This window comes from Ceratotherium simum, chromosome 14, assembly GCF_057802395.1.
Source record: "Ceratotherium simum simum isolate JZ-2026a chromosome 14, ASM5780239v1, whole genome shotgun sequence".
Classification (NCBI taxonomy): Eukaryota; Metazoa; Chordata; class Mammalia; order Perissodactyla; family Rhinocerotidae; genus Ceratotherium; species Ceratotherium simum.
The window spans coordinates 18327808-18351825 of record NC_141913.1 but is presented as its reverse complement, the minus strand read 5'-3'; the positions used below and the strand labels follow the sequence as shown (position 1 = coordinate 18351825).

General features: G+C 40.3%; 1 protein-coding gene across 5 annotated transcripts in view; it reads left to right on the top strand.

Moving 5' to 3' along the window:
- The window catches only part of CHST9 (carbohydrate sulfotransferase 9), a 253269-nt gene extending 233150 nt beyond the window's left edge, over window positions 1-20119 (top strand). For all 5 annotated transcript variants that reach the window (XM_087439094.1, XM_087439096.1, XM_087439093.1 and 2 more), the window contains one exon: window positions 12574-20119. In XM_087439094.1, the coding sequence (XP_087295220.1) occupies window positions 12574-13659 (1086 nt within the window). In that variant the 3' untranslated portion in view covers window positions 13660-20119. The remainder of the gene's footprint in view (window positions 1-12573) is intronic.
- The last annotated feature ends 3899 nt before the right edge of the window (window positions 20120-24018 follow it).

The window sequence follows — 24018 nt, the reverse complement described above, 5'->3', positions numbered from 1 at the left end:
TTACATGATGGTTTTCTAGAAGCAAGAGCCCAGTACTGCCTTGGCCATGCTAAGTATTTGGAGTTGTTCAGCAGAGCATCAGTGCTTGGTACCCAACATATAGAATTCAAATTGGAGGAGATAAGCAACCAAAGAGTGGGTGATGGCCTCTGTCCACTTTAGCTGGAGTTGACACAGGCACATTTGGCCTCCTCAAGGTAGCTCGGTACAAAGGATAGTATTCACTTGGATCTAATAGCAAGGAAGCACTCTTCTAATTACAGTTGTGATGGCACTGAGAGGCCTGTGAGGTAAATGTGTGTTAAACGGTGAGAAACACAAGGTTTGGAGCCAGACAAGCCTGAATTTTAATCCCAGCTCTAGCAGTTGCCAGTCGTAAGACACTGAGGAAGTTTGATGGAAACAGGATCGTGATCCCCTGACAGAGCTGGGGTGAGGGTTAATTTGTGCCGCACCTAGCACGAGTGAAGCACTCTGTCAATATTCATCCCAAACCCACTGTCACCACTCATCCTCTCCTGACAGCCTTGGTCCGGGAGCTTTCCTTTAACTAAAGGAGACCGGAGCCCTGGCAGGGGTCAAAACAGGCAAACTGACCTTCCTTGCCAGTTGGTATAAATGCATCCCTCCTCGCTCAGCAGGGAGCATGCTCTGGACCTGAGAATCTCAAAATATGGGTCACGAATCACAGGTGAGGCAAGAGGGTCTTCCCATTGGTCTGAGAACTGGTCCAGGAGCATTAGTCTTTTCTTTGGTTTTCACAGGTGAATGGCGCTCAAATCCATCCACTTTCATCTTGGTACAGTATTGGCTATGGGCTAGTTACCAGTAGCCTACGGCTGTGGGAGGCCCTAAGAAAATCCCCTATATGGAGCCTGAGACTTCCTTCCCCCTGCTGTGGACAGTTTTGCCTTGTATGGGGAGTAGATGGAAATAATAAGCTGTGATATTATTTCTGAGCAAGGTATGCCAAGATGTGTTTGTTCCTTGCAAGGAGCAGATTACAGAATTGTACTGAGGAGAGGGGGGTGATGATGCCGTGTCTGAAGGATCTTTAGAGAATTATGCTTGCTTGCATTATGATATCTGTGTGACTATATAGAGACTAGGTAGAATCCTGTCCCTCAGTGTCTCGATATAAGAGAATTGTGGTGGATGTCAACACCAGCCCTGCCAGTGTCACTGCTGCTCTTCAGTTGTCCTTGCTGTTCCAGGGGCTCAAGTAGATTTGGACTAGGAGGTAATGGGTCCGGGAAGGAACAGGAAGGGTTGGACCGCCCCCAGCTCCCCCCTGGCCTGCACCTGTTGCACAGTTGCACTTACCTAGGCTGGGCTGCAGGTGGCAGGCACCCCTCTGTGATCCTCCCAAGTCCAGCAGTCCTCATTCTACAGCAGCTCTGGGGAATGAGGTTGTACAGACGCTGAAGACTCTCACCCTCAGGTTAACAGATCAGGACCAGTGCATCTCATACCTGGCCTTTCAAAGAAAGAGGGACCAAAAGGAGTGACCATGGCTGTGGCCACAGATGCTTCTTAGTAGCCATTTCAATGACATCTTAAATCCAGTACTATCATCTTCAGGAGAAACAACCTATTTTGGAAACCCAAAAAAAGCTTTAAAATTTATAACTAATAAAATAATATTCTTAAAATAAAAGTGATAAAATTTATCTTAATGCATGAAGATATAAGACCTTACAAATATCCATTTGATCATCACTTTGTTTCCTTAGAGATTTGTTTGCTCTGACCCTCTCATGTGGTAACCCACTCTGCTCCTCCTTGCCTCTCTGTCCTTCTGCTTTGCTGCTAGTTTATGTCTTACACTCTTCCTTTGCATTCTTTCTCAAACTGAAATCCCCAAAAGAAACCGTCTCAGCACGGCTTCAGGATCCCCATGGCATGAATGGTGCCCCAGGCAATCCTCTCTTCCTAGAGCAGCACCCAGGTAACCCATGGTAGCACCAAAGAGTGAGTTGTCTGCTCTAGACTGAGAGGGTTGGGCAAGGCTTTGGGGAGGCAGCCTTGAGCAAAGCTGAGTTGTCAAACATGCAGGTGAAGTAAGCCAGAGGGGCGTGTGTGTCACTCAAAGGTGCTGACACAGGCAAATCTGATCTGGGGCTGGCAGATGCTTAACCAAATAAGACAAATGGAATGTGTTCCTGCCAGTGTCACTGCTCTTCTCACAGTTGGCATTGGTGTTCTCAGGGCTTAAGTAGCTTGGACTAGTAGGCAATGTGTAGGGAAGAAACAGGCCCTCAAGTATATGCTGCTTCCTGGGATTGGGCTCTCACCCATGCTAGACCCCTCAACCCCACCATTATCTTGACTCAGCTATTCTCTTGGGCTCTGCTTCTCTTTATGGCTGCTCTTAATTTTTTTTCCCTCTTTACCAATAACTGGCCAAACTTCTCCATATTTTCCAGTCTGGAGTCCAGAGGGGAGATGGACTAATGGATTTAGCTAGTTACTGTCCACACACCTGGGCAGAGGCTATTGCTACAGACCCTCTCATTGGTCGCCAGCTGCCCTGTGGATAAGCTGCCCTTAGGGCAGGTGCCCACTCCTATCGTTACTTACATGAACAGGACCTATTGCCATCGTCATTTCAATCTGAAGTTGGGAAGGCAGGCATTCTGGATGACCTGTCCAGTGTAAAGGGAAAATCAGAGAACAAAGGCACAGAGACAAGATGTGTTAACATTTTGGAGAAGCCTACTATATGTCAGAAACTGCACTAGGCACTTTATAACTGCGTCTATCTAACTAGTGCTCAGAAAGACTCATCTTTCCCTGCCATCAGAGGGCTGAGATTTTCCATGACCTTGGGTAAATGGGTTCAAAGAGGAGGACTTGGGTGATATGATTCAAAATTCAGTGTTCTTTATACTTTGCTGATCTATTCAGCCACCATGCTCCCCGCCTTACAATAGCTGCCTTCTTTTTTTTTGTGAGGAAGTTCAGCCCTGAGCTAACATCCGTGCCAATCCTCCTCTTTTTGCTGAGGAAGACCGGCCCTGAGCTGACATCTATTGCCAATCCTCTTCCTTTTTTTTTTTCCCCCTTTTTCTCCCCAAAGCCCCAGTAGATAGTTATATGTCATAGTTGCACATCCTTCTAGTTGCTGTATGTGGGACGCCGCCTCAGCATGGCCGGATAAGCGGTGCATTGGTGCGCGCCTGGGATCTGAACCTGGGCCGCCACTAACGGAGCGCACACACTTAACCGCTAAGCCACGGGGCTGGCCCCCATCCTTCTTCTGTTTTACACTTCCTTCTCCATCCTATGAGCACCCAAACCTCCTCCTCCATTGCTGACCCATGTCTCTGACCCTTCCTGTGTCACCTCACAGACTCATTCCCATTGCCTAGGAAAATCTCTTGCTTATTAATCCATGCCCGTAACAACACCCCTCCCCAAAAAAGAAAACTTTACACTTAGGCATTCCAAACCAAGGCAGCTGGTTCCTTCTTCTCCACCATACTCCCGAAAACAAGAGCAAGAATGCTTAGCAACTGCACTGTCTAGAACCAGGTGTCAGAGTCAGGGTGCCCTACATTTCCTCCAGAACCCTCCGAGATACACACACTATTGTTGTTGTTCATCTTTGAAACAAGAGGAGGAAAGGCTGGCCAACAAATACTAATTTTTAGAAAACTAAACATCAACCTGGAGATATTAAAGAACCATGTTCCAAATCTATTAGATATCTGAAATTCCAGTGAAATATCAAAATCCTAGTAGTCAAACATCCACTTCTTCTTATTCTTTTATGCCAACTGTAATTCACTATATTTGGTCATTCTCATTCACATGTGCCATGTGCAGACACAACCTAAGAGATAAAATAGTGAAGACCAAACATTTTGAATGTATTTCACTTTATCAAGTTGCAGCTCCTCATTAAGTTTTGAGTTTCTTTAAAAAGCAAGGTTTTCTGTTAATGAAAACGTCCTGGGTTGGAATTAGAGACCTGTTCTATGTTTCTAACTTCTCCATTGACTTTACAGAGTGACCTTGGGCAAGTTATGACACGAGTCTATCTCAGTTTATTTATCTGTAAATTTGAAACCAAAAGAATAGCCTCATTTTCTCAACAAAACTTAAAAGGAAGATAAAATGATAAATCGACAAAAGCATATTGAACCCCTTGGGGAGAAGCCTTATCTACTTATATACATTAAGGTTATATCTGTTTTCAGTTTCTGGTGGTCTTGCCAAACCAGAGAGCAGCACTATTCTCAATAGAAACTTCCCCTTGATGTTCACATTGTGTTACATTCTCAGTCCCCATATTTTAAGTTTCTTTGGCTTTAAGGGAAAAAATAGAGAGGAATTAAATCCAAAATTGAAAGAATAGGCAAATAAAATCATAATTGCAATCTTTGCATCCAAGATGACCATAGAAATTAGCTTGTTGAGTCAACTTGAATAGCCTCACTGCCAAACTGTTGCTTTGTGTGTAAGCGGTTTAAACGATTTGAAGATTGCAGCTTGAAGGGGCTAAAATTCACCAGTTTCTCTCTAACCCAAAGTGTTCATTATTCCTTCCTATTACCTATAATTGTGCTTTCTTTATTCTGTTTTCTTTCTTTGCCTTTGCCTCTACTTCGGTTGATTTTTTTTGTTTCTCATTCTGTCTTCAATTGTCTTCAACCTTTCTTCCATTCATCTGTATCTCCATTGAACATTCATCATATCCTCTTAACTTTGCTAAGTGTTTTGAGAGAGAAGAGGAGGAAGAGATGAAAAAAGCAGAGGAAAACACTAATATTCACCCAGAAAATGCTTGTAACATAAAGATGCTCAATAAATAAATATTTATTGAATAAATCAATAAAAATACCTAATATTTATAGAAAACAAACTTTACACTAAGCACTCTCTACACACATTTACTATAATTCAACTACCCTACAAGGTGGATGCTATTATTATCCCCATCTTACAGACAAGAAAACTGAAGCTTAGAAAAATAAAATAGGTTAGTCAAAGTTCTCCAGGTGGAAAATGATGGAACAGAGACACAAAACCAGGTCCGTTTGACTCAAAATCCAGGCTCTCAACTACCATACTCTCTTGTGACAGGCATATGCTTGCTGCTTTACTTACATTAATTCATTTAATGGGCATTAGACAGGGAATAGATTGCTTGACATGTGATGCAGCCGAAAGAGTCATAAAGGACGAAGACTGAGGTTTGAAGAACAGCATTAGCAATAGCTGTGTTAACTTGGGCGAGTTACACAGACTCTCTGAGCTTCAAGCCCTTTATCTGTAAAATGAACATACCCTATATTCGTGTCTCATCCTTGGGTTGATGCAGTGACTAAATCAGCTTGCTCCATGCCCCAGCCTTTTACCGAGGCAAACAAAATGGAGAAGAATATTCAAGAGACAGGAAACATGTCACAGAGGCAAGAAATGGAAAGGATTTTGCATGGCACACACCTTCTCCAAGAAATCCTCCCTGCCCTCCAAGGAACTCAGACCAGAAAAGGAAAACACTTATTTGCACCACGAGCCAGTCATTACAGTCTCACTCACAGGCTCTTCTTCCCCCTCATCATTCTCCAAGCAGTGGAGCCCTCTAGATCCTATCCTAGATTCCCCTCTTTCCTCTGCAATGTACAAGGAGAACGGGAAAAGTCTTTGAGCTCAGGAAAAAAACTGGGCTCATGAATGGTCCCTTTTTCTTAAGTTGTGTGCCTTAAACAAATTAATATTTTTGAGGCTCCATTTCTTCATCTGGAAAATGGAAGTGAAAGATTATCACGGCAGTAGGTGGCAGCGTGTGCTATGGGTCTGGCACGTAGCAGGCACTCAGTAAACAGCAGACATTGTGATCATTTCTATGCTCTGACCAGGCAATGCCTCCAAAGCCCATAAATCCAGCTAGCATCTCTACCAGCCAACATCTCCCAAATCTGTATACCCAGCCTTCAGAGTCTCCCGAGGGCACCTCAAACTCAAAAGATCTGGAATTGAAGATAGTGAGTACCCACACCTACTCCATAGCCTCTCATCATATCTGCTACTCCTATTTCCTCTCTGGGAAATGGGAAGCCATTCTTTACACTTCCTTCACCCCCACTCTTCCAGTCTGATCAATTTCCTAAATTTGCCTCAAATAGTTCCCTTTTTTTCATTTTGACCCCATTGTCTTAGTTCCTCTCCAGAGAATTTCTGATGGACAGTCAATCACAATCACCTTCTAGATGATCCTTGTGCCCCCAACTGCACCTCCTCACCGCTACTAGAATGTTCATTCTGTCTTTTCCTTATTGAAAATCCCTGTCACTATGTAACAAAGTCCAGACTCTATATGGGCGCAAGGCCCTCCTGGAGTGAATCCCAACCCTGCCTGCCTCTCCCTCTCATCTGAATCTGGTCCCCAAGTGTCCTCTCGATGGCAACATGTACAGTCCTCCCCATCCCTGGCTTATACAACTGCCAACTTCCCAGTCATCCTCTCAGACTCATCTCAGGCATCACCTCCTCTACAAAGTTTGCCCCCAAAGATCTCTTCAGAAAAATTAAGTACTCTTTTCTCTGTTTCCCAAATACCCTATGCATCCTTTCTTTACAGCAGTTATCACATTTTTTTCATAAACTGCTTATTTTTATCAATCCAATTAAACTTGGACTTCCTCAAGGGGCCATAAATTTTATCTACTTCGTCTTTGTTTATACGATGTCAAACACAGCATATAGCAGTAGTTCAATACATGTGTGTTGAATGAATGAATGATCAGAGTCCTTGTGTTGCATAATCAGCCCCACAAGAGCAGATAAAGTCTTACAGCAGTACAATGCTTGTCAACAGCATAAAGCCAATGTGAGTTAGCTGCTGAATAAGGGGCAGTACGGGAATGCTACTGCTCTTCACCTCAGTTAAATTCAAAACATATGTTTATGCAAGAGACTAGTCTAGATACTAGTGGAGGTTATATAGATTAATAACACTGCACACTGATCTTTAATCAACTTAAAGTAAATGGGAGAGATAGTCACCTAACCAACTAACTGTAACAACTAACTAGGGTAAAATATAAGGTGCTAAACAGAAGACTTAGCCCTCAAACTGAGTCAGACTTGTCTCCATGCCCTGCACTCCCGTTTCTGCTCTCCCAGCCTCCAGTAGTATGCTGCTGCAGCCTTTGCCACTACGGTAATAGATTAATTAATTGTGTAATTATTTGCTTAATACATATTTTCTATATAAGAATATCAGCTCCATGTGGGCAAGGGCCACATTGGTCACATCCACCCTGCCATCCCTGGCATCTAGCACAGCGCCTGATGTGTAGTAGGCGCTCCATGACTTTGAGAGGGAAAGAGGATGAGCAATTAATTTCAGTGTTGAAGATTAGAGAAGACTTCACAGAGGAGGCACATTGATACAGAGGCCTTAAAAACTAAGGGGAATGAGGCTTTCAGATTTACTCCAGAGTTAATGAATATTCCACAAATTTTTTCGTTAGACTTCTTTGAATACTTATTTTTTTCTCTGTAGTTATGTATCTTTCAACTAACTTTGCAATAATATCCACTCTTTAAAGGTATTTATCGAAAAAATTGTAGCTTTCTGCCATAGTTTACCATTTAGCTGTGGCTAAAAGAGTTTCTCCAATGAGAAAATCAAATAACAATGTAAGCTGGAATAAAATTACTTTCTGTACAGGTGATACAGACGAAGTGCTCAAGTTGTTTCGAAGAGAGTAGAATCTCTCGCTGGAGACCTGGGTGGTTTTCTTGGAGAAAGCAGGATTTTATATCAGCCTAGGAGATTTGGAAAGTCCTGAGAAAGGGGGAGGATGTGGGTGAAGGATGCTGAGAGTCTGATGGAAGCAAGTAGAGGGCAGAGAACATGTCAGGACAGGAGCAGAGCACACAGTGACAAGAGGCCCTGCAGTGACAGGCTGCCAATGCCAGCTAAGGAATCGGGACTTTAGTTTATATACAGTTAAGCCCGTTCCAAATTTTAAGGAATGAAAAGTAAAATGTTTTAGGAAGACTAATTTGGTAATAATTTTCAGGGAGACTAATTAGGAGGATACTAAAGAATATCCAATTAAGAGAGAATAAATAAAAAAGAAAAGATTTCTTTAAAGACATTATGAGATGCAAATTAACCAATTTACTTTCTGATTGTTAAAGCATCTCTCCAATTTTGCGAGTGGGTGACCAGAATGTAACAGAACCATGTCAGAAATAGAAAAGTGCAGGAGGAGACACTTTTGGAAGGAACAGGATAAGTTTGGCTTTATATACCTTTGCTTTGGGGACAATCAGAGCAAAGTAAGATGTAAGAGTTTACTCTTTTTTGTGTTGTTGTTGTTGTTATCATTATGATGGTGGTGGTGGAAATTCATTGGTTTAAGCTACAAATTTAAAATACATTTAACCTCAATTTTGGTAGTCCTAGCCCCTCAGTCATGATTGGAGGAACTGGGGTGGGAGTGGGGGGAGGGAGGGATGTCACCACATCCTAATTATGGTTTTTATAAGGTGAGTGATGGTGCAGTAAGGGGTTGCTGGGAGAGGTCTAGTGGCCATCCAACAAGAAGCCTCATAGGGCATCATTACTTAGAATTAACACTTGACCCATATCTTGATTTGATCAGAGCTGAGGAAACTGACTAGTACTAAATAAACTACCAGGAGATAAACTCTAACTTATGAGCAATGATTCTTTCCCTCATGCAGTGATCTCCCTAGCCAAACTTGTCATTAAGAAGTCGCTTGGGGAGCATAGATAAATGTGAGGGTATTACATCTGGTTCATGTGAGGGCTGATGACATCCCTGCCTACAACAGAGTATTTGCCTCTGCTGACTGAAATATTCATGTCCACCGTATTTGGTGTCTTTCTCTCCTGGATGATCTGAGATGAACTCTCATTAGTTTCACTTTCCTTTGCTATACTTTAGTTCAGTGGTCCCCAAATGGTATTACTGCCTGTAGGCGCCCAGAGAGCTTGCTTAAATTAGAGTTGGGAGCCCCACCCCCTGAGATTCTGCGTAGGTGTGCCCACTGTGAGGCCTAGGAGTCCAGATTGCTGGCAAGCCTCCAGGGTTCCAAGGCAGTATTGAGTGACTTTGAACCAATCTGACTTGGCAGACAGGTAAGGCTCCAAGCCCGCCATACCTACTTTAGCACGAGCAGCTCTACATGTGCCTATTTTATTTGCTTTCTCTCCTGCCAAACATGTGTTTGAATACAGATTTTCAGCGTCTTAACAAGAACTGGTAGATTACTTATCTAAGTTAACCTTGACCTTTCGATTAACACTGTTTTCTTTGAGAAGGTCATAAAACAATTATTTTCATCAGTAAGTTATAATCACATTTACTCATTAAACAATTATTATTGATCATCTCTATGTGCTGGGCTCTGTGCTAGGTACCAGAGACCCAACAGAGAACGAGAAAGATAAGACCTCTGCAGTCATAATCTAGTGCAAGAGAGGTGGAATGGACAACAGAAGACAATATAGAAGAAAATAAAATCATTCCACACTGTGATAAGTGTGATGAGGAAAACAAGCAGGGTTCTGTGGGAGAGGAGTACATAACTCAGACAAGGTGAACAGTGAACAGAGGTGACTTTCTAAGAGCTCAAAGAAGAAGAACCAGGCATGTTGGCTGCTAAGAGCTTGGATAACATAGTGAAAAGTGGCCAAAGAATTGCAAAACTGGAAGTCATAATGAGCTCGAAGGTTAGACAATGGTGGTCAGAGAGAGGATGAAGGCAGTGCAGGCTCTGGCAATGGGAAGGTCTATGTGAAACAGAGAACACTTCTATTAAAGATGAGGTGGTCAAGGAACCGAGAGTTTAATGGGTGTCGGAGTCACTACACATAATGACAAGAGTGGGGATGAAGAAGCAAACTCTGAGCTAGGAGCTGAAGTCTTCAGTGCCTACAGTGCAAAGATCAGTGGTAAAGGCAGATGACAGCGTGAGGAGGGGGAAAGGGGAGTTCAGCAGGACACATGTGCTTTACAGAAGCAGGAGATTTTGCCAGGGGAAGTGTCCTGGAAGCAGCAGTGGAAATAACATCCTATCTTCTGACCTGAGAGACAAGCAGTTCAAGGAAGTGAAGTTTCATCTACTTGAGAAAGTGCAAGGGAAGCAGAGTCTTGGGGCCCAGCCCCCAAGTCCAGTCTTCTTCTCAACCATCCTTTTCACATCTAAGTGAGATCATGTTACTTCTCTGCTCAGAGCCCTCCAAAGTTTCCCTAGTTTACCTGGAGTAAAAGCCAGGTTTCATTTAGAGAAAGTCATGGGAAAAAAACATTCCAGAAGTCCCTGAAGATTAAAGGGGAATTTGATGATCACAGGCAGAAGTTCCAGAGGGCATAGTGGAAGGTTAATTTTGTTTTTGTTTTTGTTTTTGTTAGTGGGGCAGGGAGAGAACTAATTAGGGCATATGCAGAGACACGCAAATTACAGTCTGCATGATAAACCTGGAACCTTGAAATTCACTAGGTCACTGGGATAGAATACTATTACTACTACTATTAAAACAATAATAATAGCAATTATTATTTATAGTTGTAGTAGTAGAAGTAGTAGTAGAAATCTAGTGGCAGTTTTACTTCAAGCCTGTGCTAAGTACTTCCCATGCAGTCTACCAGTAACCCAATGATCTTTCAAACCTCAAGTCAAATTTTATATTATCTGTGAGAACTTTATGGATGACAAGTCATTGATCAGAGTAAAGAGGGATTCAGGGCTTTGAAGTCATCCTGGCAGTCTCTGAGGAGACAGCAAACGAAAGGTTTTAGAGTTGAAACCCCAAATAGTTGGCTCAACAGTATGGAAGATTTGGGCAGCTGTTTTATGGGGCTGCACAAGTTGGTGTTACTCATATAATCTTGCACTACAAGGAAGCACCTCTCTTAAAGCTCAGCTAGTGAAGGGGCCATGATGCCTGGAAGTGGCTTCCATCCACCATTCTTCATTCCTCTGCTCTTTTGCTCAGTTTGCTAGACAATTCCTCATCATCCTTGAAGACCTAATTCCATTCATTCATTCATTCGTTCATTCAGCAAATATCTGAGAGCAATTACTATAAGCTGTAGACCATTCTAGACACTGAGGATACAATGATAAATATATCTATATCTTTTTCTATATCTATGTCTATATATATCTGTCTCTATATAGACACATCTCCCCTAGGAAACTTTCCCCACCACTCCCTCCACCTCTATGCTGGTGGTCCTATTCATTACTCTTACAGTACATCATTTATTTGTTAATTTTTCCAATAACACGCTGACCTGTATATGTGTGTGTATATGTATGTGTATATGTGTATGTATATGTATATCTCCAGTCCAGTCTTCTTCTCAACCATCCTTTTCACATCTAAGTGAGATCATGTTACTTCTCTGCTCAGAGCCCTCCAAAGTTTCCCTAGATTACCTGGAGTAAAAGCCAAAGCCCTTATAAATTTTGTCCTGTCCAAGGATGCCACCTTGTAAATCCTGTCTTCCGTGTCTTCCTTTACCCAGTCACTGCGAGAGCTGTAGGAGTGATGTAGTCAGAGGAAGAGCAGATGGTAGATGGGCTGATTCATCCCACTGGCTAGAGAACTAAATTCTCATTCTACCTTTGATACAATTTTATATATCAGGACATCTAGTTGACTTTTCTGGATTCCTCGGTCATTCTTCACTTGGGGAAGAGAGAAGGTCTTATACGTGGATGAAATTGTATATTAGTATGATTATAGTTATTGTATTATTGTGATAAATGAATTTAGAAAAATAAAACATTTTCCAAAGGAAAAAGTATATATCACTTTGTGCAAGTGCTTAAAAAACTGACGTGGTCATCAAGATTTTATAATTAGCCTTGCTACAATTTTAAGTTGTAATTTATGACTTTGAACTGTTTTGTGCATTACAAGATGCCCCCAAAACAACAACAGAGATTTCAACCTGAAAACAGCTACATTTTGAATCTACATTCAGGTACACTAACTAAATCAGTGCTTGAAGGTAACACATAGCTCAAGAATCATTGACCTACAGAATGATGGAGTTACATTCTATTGCATTACAGCCAAAACCAAGAGGAAAATTCAGGACCAGTTTCTTTCCATCTTATGGATACCATTTTTGTTTTTGTAGTTTATAAGGTTATATAATTGATAACCATAGATGTAAAGATAATACAAAGACAATAACAAACTTACTATGATCATAGATTCAAATTAGTAACCAGTAGTTTTATCCCAATAATGTTCAGATAATTCAGCATGATAAAATCTATTAATGTAACATTAAATGAATAATAACATATAAGTAACCCATATAGATATAATATAAAATATGAAACTGGTTCAAAATGATGTGTGGATACCATTTTTCATGGTAATGTTTTCTGTGAAGAAGCTTACTACAAAATGTATATTAAGCATGCTTTGCTAATTTTTTCTGGCAGCTTATATGGAATTTGCTCTCCTCTGTAGTATTTTAAAACAAATATGTTAAGTTCTTTACCTGGTATACCCATGTTTGTGAATGTACTTTCAACATTTCTCCTTCTCTATTTTAACAGCACCCCAAGTTCCACATACCTGATGATCCCAAGGGAAAAAAGGAAAATTTAAACTCTGAGAGGCCTACTAGGGTCTTAACAGAGACCAGCCACTCACAAGGAGAGAATCAATCTTTGGGTAAGACCACAGGGTCACCAACAATTAAGTTGATTGAAAAACATCAGGGAACTAAGACCCTTTTCAAGAAGCTCAATGAAATGAATTGGCCATTGGACATTCGCCCTTTAAACAAAAGTTTAGTCAAAGACAACAGATGGAAGAAAACTGATGAGACCCAAGAGAAACGCAGGTCTTTCCTACAGGAGTTTTGCAAGAAATACGGGGGAGTGAGTCATCCTCAATCACATCTTTTTCATATGGTATCCAGGATCTATGTAGAAGATAAGCACAGAATCTTATATTGCGAAGTACCCAAGGCTGGCTGTTCCAACTGGAAAAGAATTCTGATGGTACTAAATGGATTGGCTCCCTCTACATACAACATCTCCCATGATGCTGTTCACTATGGGAAGCATTTGAAAAAGCTAGATAGCTTCGACTTAAAAGGGATATATACTCGTTTGAATACCTACACCAAAGCTGTGTTTGTTCGTGATCCCATGGAAAGATTAGTGTCAGCATTTAGGGACAAATTTGAACACCCCAATAGTTATTACCATCCAGTATTCGGGAAGGCAATTATAAAGAAATATAGACCAAATGCCTGTGAAGAAGCGTTAAATAATGGATCTGGAGTCAAATTCAAAGAGTTTGTCCACTACTTGCTGGATTCCCACCGTCCAGTAGGAATGGACATTCACTGGGAAAAGGTCAGCAAACTCTGCTATCCGTGTTTGATCAACTATGATTTTGTAGGGAAATTTGAAACTTTGGAAGAAGACGCCAATTACTTTTTACAGCTGATTGGTGCTCCAAAAGAGCTGAAATTTCCAAACTTTAAGGATAGGCACTCTTCTGATGAAAGAACCAATGCTCAGGTCGTGAGACAGTATTTAAAGGATCTGACTAGAACTGAGAGACAATTAATCTATGACTTTTATTACTTGGACTATTTGATGTTTAATTATACAACTCCATTTTCATAGTTTGCATTTATTTTCTAAAACCCTATGTTTACTTTATGATGATGGCCTCGAATCAGCTAACTGTAACTTTCCTATAATTCTCTGTATGAGAGAAATTTAACTAAGTGCAGTTGTCTTGATGTAATGAAGATTTTTGCCAAATAGTAAGACAGCAATTGGCACAAAGTTATAGGAAAATTACCTAACAGAGTCATGTAAACAACTTGAGTTGCTCTAAAATCTTTGGAACAGAGCTGCTTTTGCATTATGGATTATATTATAGAAGCAATAACCTAGCCAGCTGCTACATTAGCTACAACAGCCTCTTGCAATGGTAGGAGAAGGGTAAAATAGCATGAGGGTATGTCTACATTCTGGAATTTGTTGTCTAAAGTGCATGGATATATTTTTAGCAGTCTGTGGCGTATTAATCAAACATTGGATAGTTTTCTTAAACCCTGGAAATCTTTCTACCAACTGTAATGATAAATCAGTTTTGAAATGATATTTTGGACCTAGGCATTTTACTTTAGATTGGAAGACATTATGTGATTTACAATATGAGAATATAGCAGAAAAACCGGATGAGGCTATGGCCTTTTATATTCAACAGCCAATAAAAAATGCACAACATGCTAAGATCAAAGCAACAAAAGCAACCTTCCTCTTCCAGAAAAACATAAGGGAATTGATTCTGCTTTCTTTTGAGCCTTCTATGCAGAGCCAAATGAACACCACCACTAAAGGTCTTCGCTTCTGAAGCAGGCGGTTAAGAAGTTTAAGCCTCATCAGATATAAATGTGCTCCTAATTCTGGTTTAATTGGGCAGGGGGGAAATTGTTTCAGGATGGAATAATCATCAAAAACAAAAGTTGCCACTCTGAATATAGACCTCAAACAATAACAAAGTTTTATAAGAATATTATTTGAATCAAAGCATCATGTGCATAGCTTTGTATGTGGAATATTATCTAAGAATAGCTTGTTTTCAGTCTAATTATTCAGCTTGGGAATGACTTTTTAAAAACTAATACACCACTTCAAAGACAGGTTATGTTCTAGAGAATAAACTTAACAAGAGCCCCTAAGAAACATTTTTTAATAGGCTTATGCATAAACAAATTAAGTATTTTCTTTTTAAGTTTAAATATTCTATACTAGCAGAGTCAAATACCATTGCATTCCAATATTCAATCAAAGTCTTTGGAAAATAGGACCATGTGTCACCCCTGTGAAAAGTTATACTGCATTTTGGAAATTTTTTCCAAGTGATCCTACATTAGAGGACACATTTGGATGGGAAACTTATTTTAATTGGCCGACTGTTACCCTGAGTTAAGCAAACCACTGTTTAAACGCATTTATTGAACATGTTCCACTTCCTAAACCATTTTTTTCTTGTCAGTAAATATTAAGTAATATCTTTCAAAGAAAAGTAGGTATTAATATTTTAATATGAATAGACCAAGATAGTTACAGTTGTACATATTGCTTTTTGATTTTCCATTTCATGGCTGAGTATCCATGAATTGCTTCACTCTTTACACACACCTGCCCTGTCCTAGCTGTGTCTCCCAAGGAGTGGAACTGCACTGGGCTGCCAGATGATAAGTGTTAAACCCTCTGACCACCTTTTACTACTTTTCCACTCCATTTGTTCTTACCTCTAGACCAAACACTTAAGCTGTGCTCTCTGTTTTTCAGGAGTTTTACTCTAAGGTAATCTAAATTGTATAATTTAAATTTTGCTATACCATGTGGAGTGGATTCCTAGTCACTTAGAGACATTGAAATTTATCTTTTTATGGAGAGAGAGAGAGATAATAGAAAATATGCGAAGAAGCCTGAAATTTTATTCCTAAACTACACAAAACTAGTTTTAGATGGGATCTGCTATAAAAGATAGAGGTAATTTTCTCAAAGTTATTGCTAAAACCACATAAGGAACAAACAAAAAAACGCTTTCTTTTCATAACTTTGGAAACAAAAAAAAAATGGAAACAAGGGTCCTATCTCTCTTATTAGCATTTCTTACATACTGGAGAGGATGGTATAGGTATGAACAAACACATATATAAATATATGAATCTATGACTGTTGGTGGCATTGGTGGTGGAGAAGACGGGGGAGAGGAAGAAAATGATGCACAATGCTCTCTATTATCAAAGCTGTTCTATACCTTTTGCTGTATATGCTCCTTTCCTGACCCTTTCCACCGAGCCTGTGTAGCCACAGGTGGCCCTTCAGTCATTCTTTTCCTAAATGGACTCTCTGATACCAGCTGACATCCTGTGTGGTTGTGAGTTCCAGAGGCCATGTGTGTTTTTATGAAGGAAGAACATGTTTATTATGTACCTACTCTTCCTTTTAAATGACTTCTTTTCATGTTAAGACCAAAGAAGCCAGGCATCATCGTGGATTCCCTGTGACTTTAATTACTTCTTCCATTTATCTCCCCTGAATTATTCTGCTTGGCAGACCAGCTCACGTTCACCTTTGTCATTTCTGCCTGTGTATAAACCCCAGGTGTGAGCATCCCTGCTCCTTTGGACAGTCACAATTTCTTGGGTTTAGTTTCCTAAAGGCAAGTGACCAAATCTAGACTCTTCTTCCAGATGTCCAAAGTTCCCGTTTTAACACTAGCATGCTTTAGGTGTAATTATAAATTCTCTAATTAAACCCTAAGGATCTTATTTGTTTTCATAGGCAGGCATAGCATACTGGGCAGGCCCCTTCACTCTGTTATTCCCCTATCTGGCGTTACTATTAGAGTGGAAAGTTGGCAATTAAATTCAAAACCAGTTATTTAACCTGGTAAACTACCTATCAATATGCCTTGCTGATGTGATCGTGCCCAGAAACTGCCACAAACTTCAACGGAAATGTATGTATAGGACACTCAACTTTCTGATTTTCTCACATGTGTTGGGAAATATCCATTAAGTCAATGGATATATGGGGCCACTTACTAAATTCTCCAACTTCGTGATCTATAAAATATTATCTAGCAATTCAAGAACTACTTGGACACCATTTATAATTAGAAAGAGGAAAAAAGACTTTTATACTTTATTCATGAATAATTATTCTTCAAAAAGATATTATTTCCTAAAATACATATTGTTTAGCTGAAGGGAATATATAAGCAAATGCCTAGAATTTTGACTATTAGCATTCCCTTTGAAAAGATCACTTGCAGAAATAGTAGAACTTGGAATTAGTCGGTTGGGGCTACAGTAAACATTTCCCTACTCTAAGTTCTCATTTGCCCTCTTGGGGCATCTTTAGATTCTGAGACTTTGTGTTATACCACTACCAAACTCTCTTCTTAGAATATTACAAACTTAAATATTTACTTTTGCTTTCTATTACGTATATTCAAAATAACTAAGGGCAAGAAATATATATTGGCATCTTGAAACTTTATTCGTACAAATATGGATATAGTTACCTCATTTCAAATCAGCTTACCCCTTTATTCCTGCAGAGTTAAACTGACAGATTCAAAGACTGACAGATTCAAAGATTTTGTTAGAAATTAGGCTTCCTTCCTCCTCCTTTTTTTAAATTCCCAGTCAATCATGGGACACAATGTTTTTAAAAGAGAAAAAAGTCCCTGGAACAATTTAGTCTAACAGAAATAAAATATCATTTTGACAAGAAAGTCCAGACAACTACAGGAGTGGGCAAGGTTAAGGGGAACATAGTCCAAGAAGGAGAGAATCCAGCCAGTTTTCCACACATAGGCACTTGATAGCCGCTGAAGATGGCCGTGGCTCAGCAAGCCAGCCAGAGTAAAGGCTCCATGTCTACATTAGAAACTAAGTGGTGGTGCATGGTCTCTTTTTCCTCAGTTCCCATCCTCAGTTTAGTTGTTAGATAACCCTAAGCGGACTCAGGAAGACAATATAGAAAAGAATAGAGGAACAAGTTAACTTAAACCAACTGAAAAACACCATGAAAAACATCAGGATAAATAAGTGCTCAGCTAGACAACAGCAGACTTTTCCTAGGCCTGCGGGACACTCTACCTGAGGAAGGCGGAGTCTGAGGAGTTCAGTGGAAGGGTGTTGCCTCACATCAGTTAGTTCTCAGAATTGCCAGGTCACTCCCTTAGTTCTTCACCAAGATCATATCCTTCTAGGCATAGTCAAATCCATTTACGCAATCATTTTTTCCCATCTCTAAGCCTCTGCTCAAGTCTTCACTCTATTTGAAATAGTCTCTTCTTTATATATCTAGGCATTCATTTCATGTTAACTCACCAGGGAATCTCTTCAGATTATTCAGTTTTGAAATCTCATCACTTCATGAGCTTTCTGATCAATGGAAAAAGGCAAAATGATTTTCCCCTGATATGACATGTATCAGATTCTTCTCTTACCAATAAATGCAGGCATTCTTTTGTTTCCTTTTTTTTGCTTCATTAATATTTTTTCATTTGCTATATCCCTATTCATATGAATATAAAATATCTGTTGTCATTGGAATATGTCTTAGGTCTTCCAAGAGGAAAGGTACTGTGTCTGTTTCATTCACTTTGCACCATTTCTAGCAAAGCACTGCGTGGAAAGAAAGAGTTACTTTAATAAATGCTTTTGGTGATGTAGTTTAAATGTTCCTCTACAGCTTCTCTTAGTGTATAATATGTATATTTCTGCCATAGGACTTTCAGGCACTTATAGGATCAGTGGATCTAAAGAGAAGGCACTAGGGCAGGGAAATTGGGAGAAGTGATCTAAGTCACATGCCTTTTCTATACTAATAGTCACACCTTAACCTAAAGTACAGCTGTGTTATAAGATGATATATTTGTTTATTAAGTTTTGGGAGGAAATGTTGAAAAAATGCATGAGTCTGGTCAATATGAGAGCCATTTACTGAGCATCTGCTAGGTAGCAGACACTGGAAAAATACTTTATGTACATTGATTTAATGACACGGATAGTATGTCTAAACCTTTTGCAAAAGAATAAAAGTTAGATATTATTCCACCCATCATTTTATGAATGAGAAAACTGAGGGTCAGAGAGGTTTAGTGAATAGCCCCAGAGTCAGCTTCCTGCCTAGGTCTCTCTGGCTCCAAAGCTGGACCACACACGGCAGCGTATGAGCCATATCTGGCCACAGATATGTTTGATTTGGCCTACAGTGCATGTTATTTCATATTTGAATTAGTTGTCAACATTTTAAACTTGGAACTCTTTCATCAATGATAGGGAATTTCTGTTACCCTGCATCCTACATGTCTACCTGAAAATAATTGGGCAGAATTGAGGTCAGCCCTTTTAGAGAAGCCAGAGATCTCTCGTTCATGCTCTCCACCTAGCCATCACCACTCACCTACCTTACCTGGCTGGCCCCTAAATGTCCTACTTTTCAACTCCTGCTCTGAAGTGTGTGTTCTTTCATCCACTATGCTTCCAATGGGAAAGCAATTCCTGCACATTTTCTTGGACCATATTTGTGTTGTGCGATTTGTGAGGTCGTCACATTCTGGGTTTGCTTATCCTCAATCAAAATGCTACTTGTCCTTTGCTCTTGCACCCAGTGGGATCACCAAACAATATTTCGTTGTTTGAGGAAATCTCTTTTGACCAACAACAAAGATGTTGGGAGAAATCCAGTACCTTTCTTTGGCATCCTTCTGTCTTAGCCACTGGATCCCCCTGGCAACAACATTCCTTCCCCTCCCCTTCAGCAGAGATGACTCATTCTCCCATGCCCTTGGAACCTCAATGTCTAGGGACAAAAACTGGTTCCCAGTGATGCATCCAGAATGCTATTCCATAACTTCCCTTCAAAAACTCCTCATGTTTTGAAGGTGTACCTGCCCTTCCTCAACTCTGAAAATTGCCTATTTCTCACCTTCTTCTGAGGATTTCCCTATCTGGCTCCTAACACTCCTGTCTACCTCATTTCTGCTATTATCCTGGGTGACTTAAGCAATCCCAGGAACATTCTACTGTCTTTGCTTCTAACCTAACCTAGTTCTCTAACCTCCTGCTTCTCCCACTTTAACATTTGGAGAGCTGGAGAAAACAGAAACACAGCCATGGGAAGTGATAACCATGACTCTTGTCCCCCAAAGAGCAGAAAACCTGTGACAAACTACATTGTACTTCATTTTATCCATTCATTTGCTCAAAATACTTCCAAAGTTTAGAAAAATGTTCTTCAGAAATATTATGAACTCAAATGTACTCAGAATGCTACAGTATCTACTAACTAACTTAAAATGGCAATATTATTAGAATGACTATAATTATATTTAGGAAAAAACACACCCTGATTTAGTTTATCAGTTCCTCAAAAAATAGTGCACGGATTGCCTGTATCAGAGTTATCCAAATTTTTGTTAAAAATAGATTCCTGTACCACCCAAGATGTGCTGAATCAGAATCCATGAAACCCACTTGAGAATTTTCTTTTTTAACAATCTCCTGGGATGAGTCTTAAATACAGCAAAGTTTGAGCATCACTTATGTGTGTGTGATTTTTTTTTTTAAATCCTGTGCGGTTATAGGTGATAATAAAGCCTGCTCCTTTTATTCTGTCGCTTTGTTGAAGAGTTAAAGACTCTCAGCTCAGAGAGGGGTCGGAGGGTGTTGGTACCAAAGTCTTCCATGAGATTGTGACCAGTGCTGAAGCAGAAACTTGGCGTCTGAGGTCTGCCAACTGCACAAAGTAGAGCTGAAATAATGAAGTGAGTTATGGGGACGGTGCTGGGCACTGCCCAAACTGTTTGAAAGCTTTCAGGATGAAATGGGGAAATGGAAACTTTCTTCTTTTGAAGCAAAAACGACAAATGTGGACTGAATGCAATTTTGGCAACTCAACATCACTGAACAAAGTGAAGACAGGATGAGTTTCTCCAATAAAAACAAAAAGCCATTTTCAAATTGACCTAAGATGATTGAAAATGGAAAATATTTGCTATTTGGGTTATTAGTTTGAATGCCAGCGCCCCAGGAAATATTTTGCAATTTAACTTAAATGGTAAGAATGTATGTTTTCTTGGACTTCATTAAAGAATTTGTCTCTCCTTGCCTTTCTCTTAGGTTAAACCATATGACATTGCCAATATTTGACCATCTCTTACATACAGACCCAGCCTCTTCATATGAGTCCACTAATAGTCCCACTGCTACCTACCCAATTCTAGCCACATTAGCATTCACCTAGACTATTAGAAATAGCCTCTAAAAAGAAGCCCTATCCCTCATCATTCTTCCCCTTTTTTCTCTTTTTTTCTTTTTCAGTTTTTAATTGTGGTAAAATACGCATAACGTAAATTTACCATCTCAACCATTTTTAAGTGGCATTAAGTACATTCACATTGTTATGCAACCATCACCACCATCCATCTGCAGCACTCTTTTCATCTTGCAAAATTGAAACTCCATACCCATTAAATAATAACTCCTCTCTCCTCTTCCTCCAGCACCTGGTAGCCACCATTCTACTCTCGGTCTCTATATATTTGGCTATTCTAGGTACCTCATATAAGTGGAATCATACAGTATTCATCGTGTGTGTGTGTGTGTGTGTGTGTGTAATCTTGGCCCTGAGCTAACATCTGTGCCAGTCCTCCTCTATTTTTCCTATGTGGGACACCGCCGCAGCATGGCTTGACGAGCGGTTCATAGGTCCGCACCCAGGAACCAGGCCCACAAACCCTGGGCCGCCGAAGCGGAGCATACAAACTTAATCACTATGCCACTGAGCTGGCCCCAGTATTTGTCCTTTTGTGACTGCTTATTTCACTTAGTATAATGTCATCAAGGTTCATCCATGTTGTAGATGTGTCAGAATTTCCTTCTTTTCTGAGGCTGAATAATATTCTGTTGTACATATAACTCCTCCCTTTAATTCACTCTACGCACTTTGAAAATAAACTTCCTACAGCATCATTCTGCTCCCAGCTTCTCATTACCTGGCTTCAGGGCCCCCAACAATATAACCCTTACCCAATATCTCCAAATAACTGCATCAAACTCATTATTATCCAGCCAAATTGAGCTATCACATTCTTTGAAAACATCCTTGCTTTTCTCATATTTTGTTTCTAATATTCACACTATTTGAAATGTCCATTTCTCCTCTCTCTTTTACGACCTCTTCATGTGGCCCCTCCAACATGATGCGCATCCCCATCCGCCTACTCTCACCACATCCCCTTCTCCCCTTCCCCCCACCATCCCTCACTCAGTTTGCTTCACCCACACTGCCTGGGGAATCTCTTCCATTCTCCTTGCTTTAACTCCACCCATAAGCTGACGATTTCCAAATCTCTTTCTCCAGCCCACACATCCGTCGTGGACTTTGACTCAGATTTCCTACTTCCTGCTGGACCTCTTCACTTGAATGTCTCATTGGCACTTCCAACTCAACACGACTAAAGTTGAACTCATCATCTGACCCCTAAACCTGCTTTCTCCTTATTTTATGGCATCACTGCCCATCTCCTCTGTCTCCCATGTCAGGAACTGAGGAGTCAAGCCAGACTTCTCCCTGTGCTGGCTCCCCACAGCCATAGGAAAGACCACTAACTTCACCACCTACATTTTTCTCAAGCTTCTCCTCTCCTCACATCTATTCTGCTACTCTCCTAGTTCAAACCCTCACCATCCCTTGCCTGCAACACTACAATCCATGCTTTCTAACTGTGCTCCCACTCTTGTTCCCCTCAGTGCTATCCTCCATACTGTTGCCACTGTAATTACTCTACAATTTAAACCCAAGCCTGGCATTTCTCCACTTAAAGCTCCTTAGTGGCTCCAATCATCCAATTCTGTTTCCTAACACAGAATCCACTCTACACACCTACACGCTTTGAAAATAAACTTCCTTCAGCATCATTCATGCAATGTCCTCCATAATTCCAATCCTTCTCCAATCATGTTTTCTGCCAATTCCTGCCTCCCTGTTTACTCTCCAACAACCTAGAATGGCCATGATCCCCTGACATTGGGTGGTTTCCTGCCTCCTGGGCCTTTATTCATGCTGTCCCCTCTGCTGGAGCACCCAGTGACCCCTCATTCACCTTCCCAATACCTACTAATCCCTCAACTCAGCTCAGGGAGGTGCTCCTCACCTCTACCTTGGCTCCAATGAGATGCCCTGCTCTGAGCACACATGTGTTACTGGCAAGCAGTATACTGTGGTGGTTAAGAGCCTGGGCTTGTCATCAATAAGAACTGGGTTTGAATTTTATATCTTCAACTTTCAAACTTGGCAATCTCTTCAATTTATTTATTTTCCCTGAGTGCTAGTTTTCTCATCTCAGAAATAAGGATAGCAAAACATACCTTGTAAGGTTATTGTGAGAATTAAATGGGAACATGTGTGTAAAGTGTTTAAGTGCTCAATAAATTATGACTGTTGTTATTATCCCATTAGAGTCTGTGCATATGTCTATCTTTGCACCTATAGAATTCTAATTATTTATGTATGTATCTGTCTCCCCCTGTAGACTGAATTTCTTGTCTTGTTCATCTTTGTAACCCCAGAGAAGGCACTCATTAAGTATTTGTTGAAGAAATGAATGCAGGAATGAATCCCACACATCTACCCCTGTGTACACATAGCACAGCCTCCTTCCCTTAAGGCACATTCTGACTTGTATTACAACAATATGAAAATATGTCTTAACTTTTCTGTTAGATTTTAAGTTACCTGAGGGCAGAAACTATGTTTTACTCAATAAATGCACATCTAATTGAATTTTAGACTTTCAAATGTTGATTCTTTTTAATAAAATAATGGTTTAAAATAGTGGGCTTCCTAACCACAACATAGAAAGAAATAAACTAAAAATCTGTTACCTCGTTCATCTTCAGCCCCTGTCTTTCCATTTGCTCTTCACCTTGACCCAGCTGAACTTTTATCTCCTCAGATAAGCCATGCTGCTCCCTGCCATGGAGCCTTTCTGAGGGCTGCTCCCTGAGCTGGGAACACTATAGGCCAATCTAACACCTCGTTAGTCTTCAGAAAATCCTTTCCTGACCCCCAGACCAGGTTCAGTCATTTGTAGTTACTTTTCCAAAGTTTTGTGTTCCCAATGGAAAAGGTGACGATAGTCTGTGTCAGGGAAAGTCTCTGTCACATTTCTTGCTTTTTCCTCAGCACTGAGCCTGTAGCAAACTCATGTTGCTCACTCAGCAAACCCATATGATCAACTGAATGAATGAAGCTCTGAGTTTCAGTCTTTTCTCTTTCACAAGACATTGGCAAATGCTATACTGAAAGGATTACACAAAGTTACTTTATGACTAACTTCTTAAAGACTGCATTACAGGTGACAGAAGTCAAGGCAGTAGTATGGATTTATTCTATAGCAGTAAAGACTAGGGAAAATTAACAGGTGATCTGTTAATT